Source organism: Rhinopithecus bieti, unplaced genomic scaffold (genome assembly GCF_001698545.2).
Source record: "Rhinopithecus bieti isolate Rb0 unplaced genomic scaffold, ASM169854v2 scaffold_4666, whole genome shotgun sequence".
NCBI lineage: Eukaryota > Metazoa > Chordata > Mammalia > Primates > Cercopithecidae > Rhinopithecus > Rhinopithecus bieti.
In genome coordinates, this window is record NW_016804530.1 from 1,239,586 (window position 1) to 1,248,036 (window position 8,451).

Below are 8,451 nucleotides of genomic sequence, written 5' to 3' on the forward strand. Positions count from 1 at the left end.
AAATCCCGCGGCCGCTGCCGCCGCCGCCTCCCCCGGAGCGGGGCGGAGCAGCTGCCCGCCGCCGCCGACCACCCGGACGACTCCTCGTCGAATCGCAAACGCATAGGCCGCCGCCCGAGTTCTGCGTACGAGAAGAAAGACGCGGCGCGAGCGCCAACGGCCACCGGGCGCGCGCCGCGGCGGCCGGGCCTGCGCCCCAAGAGCTGGATGCCAGAGCAGGAGAAAGAGCCGCCAACCGATCGCTCGATCGACCGCACGCCCGTTCCTTCGCCCTACCAGACCCGGGAGGGGGGGAGGGCGCGCCAGGGCTTCTTCGAGTTAGGGGCCTGACTCCCCGGCGACGAGACAAGATGGCTCCTCCGGTCCGCACCGCAGCTACCGTCCCGGCTGCGTCGCTCGGCCCGCCCCCGGTACTGTTTCTTTAAATGGCGGAGAGGGTCAGGAAAGCAGGAAGAGAGGCTCACGCTGTCACGTGACAGGGGCGGGACCGGCCAACCAAGATCCGGTCACATGGGGACACGCAGTCCGCCAGTCAGGAGGCGGTACATCAGGGCGGGGGCGGGAGGAGCTGCAGCTTTGTGATTGGCTGAATGCTCCGCTGAGGCCTCGGGGGCTTGGGGCGTCGGGGAGTGTGCGAGGTGGCCGGGGCTGTGTGCACTAGCGGAGACAAAGCAGTGTCTGTGGTGTCTGTGACTGCGGCGGCAGAACAGCTCTAAACGCCGAATTTCGTGTTGCTGAGTCCTGTCACCATCTCATCTAGCGCGGCGCGCGGGCGGCGGCGGAAGCAGCGGCAGCGGCGGCGGAGGCGGCAGCAGCAGCACATGGTTCCAAGAGCGCGCTGCGGCTGTTGGGTTCCAATTCCGCGGGGAGGGACAAAGGCAGTTGTGAGATCCGGGTAGTGCCCGGTCAGGTGGTGCGCTCGCCACTGCCCTCGATCCGGTCCTTGAAAGCCGGGAGTAGCTCGTCTTCGTGAGGAGGCTGCCACGGGACCGAGGCCCGGGAAGGGCCTGGGAGGCTGAGGCTGTTGTCTGAGGGACGTGGGGGCAGGGCGCGGCCTGCCCGAGGTGCTGTGGGCGGGTCATTTGTGAGGTGTTTTTGTGGACCAAGTGTGAGGTAATCTGACCCCACCCTGAACTGGGTTTGGTCAGTCTTTGAAAAAAGAAGTCAGTGCCTAGGAACTTTTTCAGTTGGGAGGTGGTGAAGCTGCAACTTGCGCCATATAACACTTCATCGAGATCTTGGTCGCCGGTCTTGGGCCTGTTTAAGAATCCTGGCATCACGTGTGGCGAAGACATGGCTGATCAGTTTTCTGACAGAAGTGGGTAAATTTCCGGATTGGTAAATTTCCTGACAGGAAATTTCAGGGAACCAAAAAAGGCTCGAAGAACATGAAGATGGAGCAGTCATAAACCGCCCACTCAAGGACCATCTCCTTCAGGACCATCCACACGAGACTCAGATTGTCTGAATTGAGCTATCGCAACTTAATGCTAAAAGCTCCTTAAAACTACAGATTTATGACATAGTTCCTTCCAAAATATTACATCGTAATCATTGAGAAGATTAAAAAAACACTTGAAGGAATTGTAGTTTTAAACATCTCTTTGCATATATTTTGGATAGTTACTAGGTTACTTTTAACTGTCATTAAGGAGCACAGACTTACTGAAGCTTTACTGGACGGAATCCTGGGAAACTGATTTCATTATAAGGTTATATTTCCCAGTTAGTGGAGACCTCATTGCAGTCATGGCTTTCACAAATTACAGCAGTCTGAATCGAGCTCAGCTAACCTTTGAATATCTGCACACAAATTCGTAAGTATCCTTTAGGTGCCACTGAGGTAACCAGTAACTCGTTCCTTGATATATGGAAATCGTTTCCCCAGAAAATTTTGCTTTTTTACTTTTTGAGATGTATCCCACTGGAGTGAAATGTATCACTGGATATCTTGAGCTCTGTGTTGAAGAACTGAGATCAGTGAAATACTTGTTGCTAATCCAGAAGAATCTGATTTTTGTTTTTTGGATCAAAATTTTCTAAATGCAAACTTTAGTTATTTGAAGTCAATATGTTGAGTTGTTTCATTCAAGTGTTTATAGGAATCCAACAAGTACTACTCTATTGGATCGCCAAGTGTTGGACTATTTTAGTATCAACCGTTTCCCCTCTGTAGTGACAACGTCCTAAACAGTTAGGTTTATAACAAGTGTTTACTTTCTAACAAGAAAGCAGAAGACATTTAAATGACAACTTTCAAGAAGAAAATTTTTATTTTTTCAGCAGTTGGCTTTATCTTCCTGGCAAATTGCTCCCTACATCCAATATTATTTGTATATGCTAAGCAGGAAACGACAACTTGTTTATATCTCGATTTAGATAGTCTTTCCCCCAAATTTCCACAGAAACATACAGTGTTCATGGTTCTTGAGTTCATGAAGGAGTAATCTCATCACTCCAACATGGTCTGGAATGTTTCAGGTTTAATCCATAATGCCCACTCTCTTGGAGGTTGTCCAGTAGAGTCAAAACTTCTTTAGAGTTTTAATACATTCACCTGTTACTTTTGAGATGAAGGTAAGTGTTCTACCATTCTAGTACCTGGAGAGGAGATGAGCAGCTACATGAATGGTCCGGTCTCTGAAGAACCCCCTTCAGAGTTGAGAGTATAGACTTCCGTTATGTAGTAATAGTACAATGGTTTTTAGCTTTTTATGGAAAAGACAACATGTTTGTGATACGATAATGTCTGTAATATTTCTGCTATTTTTCCTTTAAAGGGAATAAAATTTTGCCAAGTAGTGAAGCAAATTGTCAAATGGTGAGAGCCTGGTCTTATTTTGCTTAGGAAGTTTGTTATTTTTTTGAGAGACGGAGTCTTGCTCTGTTGCCCAGGCTAGAGTGCAGTGGTGCAGCTCACTGCAACCTTCACCTCCCAGGTTCAAACGATTCTCCTGCCTCAGCTTCCCAAGGAGTTGGGACTACAGGCATCCACCACCACACCCAGGTAATTTTTGTATTTTTTTGGTAGAGATGGGGTTTCACTATATGTTGGCCAGGCTGGTCTCAAACTCCTGACTTCAGGTGATCCACCTGCCTTGGCCTCCCAAAGTGCTGGGATTACAGGCGTGAGCCACCATGGCCGGCCTGTAGCAGTCACCTAGGCTGAATTCTCACACTTCAGTATGATGACCCTGAAACACACTTCGGTGAAGTTGCTGATTAATGATTATTCAGCTAGCATAGCCTTGGGAAAAACTTTTAGTGTCCTTTTTAATATTTGAACTGCCATGTTAAGAACAAGCAGTTGAAGGACACTTAAATGTTCCTGGATGACTGTGTTTGGTAAATGGTTATCTCAGCGCTGAATTTTGGAATGATGGCAAATCTGGAATTACAGATTTTATGATAATCTTGGAAGAACATGAATTGGACTTCAGAATTTTGAGTTCTTGTTCCAGCTTCACCAAGGACTTTATGGGATAATAATAGTAACAACAGTTAATTGCTTCATGCCAGTCACTATTTTAAACATTGTCCAAAGCAGTCTTTACAGGAAGCCTTTGGGGTAAGGATTATTCCTATTTTGCATTTGAGGAAACTGAGGTTCAAAGAGATTAAATTACATGGTAATGGCTATATAGCTGCTAAGTGGCAGACTTAAACAGTGCCAAGATTTAAGTCAGTAAGATTTATCTGACCACAGTAGTTGGTGCTTTTAACCATTAGGCAGTGCCTACTTTAGTCAGTTTTACCTTCAGGAGTCTATTTGCTTGTCTGTAAAGCGAAGGGTTTACTTCACAGTTTAAAAGTAATCAATTTTAGTTTATTTCAATGAACCTCTAAGGACTCTGGGATATTTCTGCCTTCTTTTTTTCCCCTTTGCTATTTTATAGTGTATTAATGATAGATACTTGGCAGTGCCAAGGAAAAGAAAGAAACCAGTTAAGTTGTTAAGTTGGGGAATTTTCTGGGACTTTGACTTACCCATGTTGAACTGGAACCACCTGCTTGCATGAACATTTGAGGGTTGGAGTATCATTTTGGAAGCTCTGGAATTTCTTACCTGGATCACAAATTCGACCTTAGAAGTTGTTCTACTTTTTGATGTATTAGTCCTACCAGAAGAAAGTATAAACCCTAAACCAACAAGATAAGTTTTTTATTTCTAATTTCAGGAGATTTTTAAAACATTGTGGTGACCTGATTGAAAGTTCACTTATACAGAAAATAAATTTTAAAATTCTCACATGATGTGACTTGTAGCTCATAAAGATGAAAGATGAACCACCTCTGTGTAAAGTGGTTCAATAAGTCATTTTCAGAGAAGGGAAGATTTGTCTCTGTCTTCTCCTTTGTTCTGTTAAAATCTTAGGAACACGAGACCATTTCATGGTGTCTGACATCTACAGTATTGTGAATTAGGAAATAAATGGTCCTTTGCTTACTCATCATTTAATGTAGACTTACAAGCAGTGACCAGACGAGAAGGGTGGAAATCAGTGTAGTGCAGTGAAAAGACCATGTGCTTGCAAACCAGCCAAACCTGGACTTTACTGTTTCCTGGCTGTGTCTTTGGGCAGGTCAACGTCTTGAATCTCAGTTTCTTCACCTATAAAATGGGGCTAATCTGACAGTTTTTACGAGGATTATGTAAAATGATGTTTATAAAGTTCTTAGCTCATACGGTGATACACAGTAAACATTGTGTGAATGGTGAGTGTTACTCTATGATATTAGTTTATATAAACCAGAAGTTGGTCAGTGTGGTGGCAACTTGTTTGGTGCTAGTCATTAGGCAGATCAGTTCTTGGTAAATTCTGGAGCATCTGTTGGAGACAACATCTCTCTTTTTTTTGTATCAGGTCTTTGATAACTTTTGATGGTTATTCTCTTGGTTACATCAGCCTTGTAAGGCTTAACACAGGCCTGGGAAATAAATTCTCATGATAACCTGAAAGTCTTGAGCTAATTTAATATCAGGTGTTGCTAGTATGAGATGATAAAAGTTAGGGTTTTTAAGTAAAAGGTTTATGCTGTTACTTCTCTTTGGTGGTGGGTTTTGTGACTGTTACTTCAGATGTAGTGGGGGTAGTGATGTTCCCTTGGCATAAGATGCGTATATTAAGTCATTTTGTTTGCAGTACTGCTAAGTGGTCTGATAGAGCAGGATGCTTAGATATAAGATGTCTGCTATTTATTTTTGTTGGCACATTTAGTCACTTAACATCTTGGGCATATATTTCTGTTTTTTTTTTTTTTTTTTTTTTTTAAATGGAGTCTTGCTCTGTTGCTCAGGCTGGAGAGCAGTGGCGCCATCTCAGCTCACTGCAACCTCTGCCTCCCAGGTTCAAGTGATTGTCCTCCCTCAGCCTCCCAAGTAGCTGGGACTGCAGGCGTGTGCCACCACGCCCAGCTAATTTTTTGTATTTTTAGTAGAGACGGGATTTCACTGTGTTAGCCAGGATAGTCTCGATCTCTTGACCTTATCATCTGCCTGCCTCGGCCTCCCAAAGTGCTGGGATTACAGCTGTGAGCCACGGCACCCGGCCCTATTTCTGAATTTTATGGGTATGTGAAGTGAATGTAGAGGAGCCTGGCAACTCAGAGGCTTAGCTTACTTATTACTTTAAGCCTGTTGAGTAGGCTCATACCTTAAATATATTAAAGCCGTTTAAATGTAAAATGGTTGCTCCAGAATTTCTTAGCTTTATTTTCTAGCAATTAAGGCAATTAACTATTGTCAGCACGTCTAGGAACTTAGCAGAAGCTATCACTGTGTGATGGGCCTATGGATGATCTATTGGTTTACATTCAGGATGAATATAAATAGGGAGACCATTTTCCTTACATAACAAGCTAATTTACACGTGAATTTGTCCCTGGAAATGCTAAGCTGCAAACTATACTGTGACACAAGTGATATAAAAGCTGTGATCAGCCAGGTGCAGTGGCTCATGCCTATAATCCCAGCACTTTGGAAGGCTGAGGCGGGCAGATCACTTGAGGCCAGGAGTTCTAGACCAGCCTGGCCAATGTGGTGAAACCCCATTGCTATTAAAGATAAAAAAAATTAGCTGGGCATGGTAGCTTTTGCCTGTAATCCCAGCTACTTGGGAGTCTGAGGCAGGAGAATCGCTTGAACCAGGAGGCAGAGGTTGTGGTGAATTGAGATCATGCTACTTCTCTCCAGTAGGGGCAACAGAGCAAGACTCCATCTCTCAAAAACAAAAAAAAGCCATAATCAGTTGAAAGTGAACACATTTTCAAAAAATCTTTGTCTTTTTCCAGTTGACTTTTATTGGATCACATGCAAAGGATGTTTAGATCTGTGAAGAAAAGAATTTTGATATTTATTCTATCCCAAATGCTAGCTAGCAATGGGTGTACTCTTGGAATGTTATTTGGGAAAAAATAATTTATGCAATTGGTGTAATTTTGATTCTTATGATTTTAAGAAGTATTTAGAACTCTTGATTTTAGCATCTAGAAGATCTGTCTTTAATCAGTTGGAGGTCTGGAAGAGATTCTGAGTATTACCTCTGACTTTACCAACAGTGGTGACAAAAGCCCTCTTCTATGGTACATACTGCCATCGCAAAAGTGCCCTTTGGCTACATTGTAAAGGGTACTATTAGCTTATCTGAAATACGTATGCATGGAACAACATTGAGACTGTGTGGAACAGCAAAGACCATTTAGAATTTTTTTTTTTTTTTGAGACAGGGTCTGGCTCTTTCACCCAGGTTGGTGTGCAGTGGTGCAATCTTGGCTCACTGCTACTCTCACTTCTTAGGCTCAAGCCATCTTCCCACCTCAGCCTTCCAAGTAGCTGGAACTACAGGTGTACACCATCACACTTGGCTAATTTATTTTACTTTTTGTAGAGACGGGGGTTTCGCAATGTTGCCCAGGCTGGTTTCAAATTCCTGGGCTCAAGGCATCTGCTGGCCTGGGCAAAGTGCCAGGATTACAGGTGTGAGCCACTGCACCCTGCCCATTTAGAATTTTTTGAAAGTTCTAAATATGCAAGGCACATTTCTTTGTTTCTTTTCTTTTTTTTTTTTTGAGACGGAGTTTTGCTCTTCTTGTCCAGGCTGGAGTACAATGGCGCGATCTCACAATGTCGGCTCACTGCATGCAACCTCCGCCTCCCGGATTCAAGCAATTCTCCTGCCTCAACCTCCCAAGTAACTAGGATTACAGGTGTCTGCCACCACACATAATTTTTTTGTAATTTTAGTAAAGACAGGATTTCACCATGTTGGCCAGGCTGGTCTCAAACTCCTGACCTCAGGCGATCCATCCACCTCAGCCTCCCAAAGTGCTGGGATTATAGGTGTGAACCACCACGCAAGGCACATTCCGAGCACTGTGTGGCAGGTGCTTTGTGTTTGCCCTTTTGAGATCTGCTTATTTGATTCAAAATTTCTCATTCTTTTGGGATGCTATCAGAAAATATGTATTGCTAAGAAGCAGTTGCGACTTCTGTTTTGGTTTTCTTGTCCTAATGGCAGAGGGTGTCAATTAGTTTTCCAGATTATTCATATTGACCATTCTCACTGCCAAAGACTGGAAACGTCATTGTTTATTCTGAAGTTAGTACATTCTGATGCAAGATGTGGTCTCATGCTTACTATGGTTGTGCTCTTGTGTTTTTCTGGTAGCTGTATTTTTGAGATTCCTTGATTTACGTTAAAAGTACAAACTCATGTTGAAATGAGAAGTATTGGGATAAAATTAGTTATTTTATATTTCTATATAACAATCCTCAAAATTAAAAATATTTAGAGTATATAAAATGAATTCACTTTGTAAGTTTCTAAGTCACTTCAACGTTTGATAGGAAAATGACTGGTTCAAAGTTTGAGAACAAATGTTAGATTCACTTTTAACCAACATTACCTTTGGCAAGTCACCTTAATTTTTAAGCTTATTTCTCCCTATTTGGTGGGGTAGTTTATAGAATACTTTTTGTTTATTCAGTTGGTAATTTGAAGAATTTAAAGTGATAATTCTAGATACATAAATATTTTTTGTTCTTTTTTTTTTTTTAATTTTTACTGAGGGGCACAAGACAGATGTTTTTAATAATTAAACATATGGGCCGGGCATGGTGGCTCACACCTGTAATTCCAGCACTTTGGGAGGATGAGGCAGGTGGATCACCTGAGGTCAGGAGTTCAAGAGCACCCTGGCCAACTTGGTGAAACCCTGTCTCTACTAAAAATATTTAAAAAATTAGCCAGGCATGGTGGCAGGCACCTGTAATCCCAGCTATTCAGTAGGCTGAGGCAGAAGAATTGCTTGAACCCTGGAGGCGGAGGTTGCAGTGAGCTGAGATCGCACCGCTTGTACTCCAGCCTGGACAACACAGTGAGACAAAACAAAAAAACCATATGGCTGTTTTATGCACTTTTTTTTTTTTTTTTTTTTTTTTTTTTTTTTTTT

General features: G+C 43.1%; 1 protein-coding gene across 1 annotated transcript in view; it reads left to right on the top strand.

Moving 5' to 3' along the window:
• The first annotated feature begins 1,730 nt into the window (after positions 1 to 1,730).
• The window catches only part of MORC2 (MORC family CW-type zinc finger 2), a 40,724-nt gene continuing 34,003 nt past the window's right edge, over positions 1,731 to 8,451 (top strand). The window contains 1 exon segment of the mRNA XM_017869013.1: positions 1,731 to 1,817. Within this exon segment, the coding sequence (XP_017724502.1) occupies positions 1,750 to 1,817 (68 nt within the window). The 5' untranslated portion in view covers positions 1,731 to 1,749.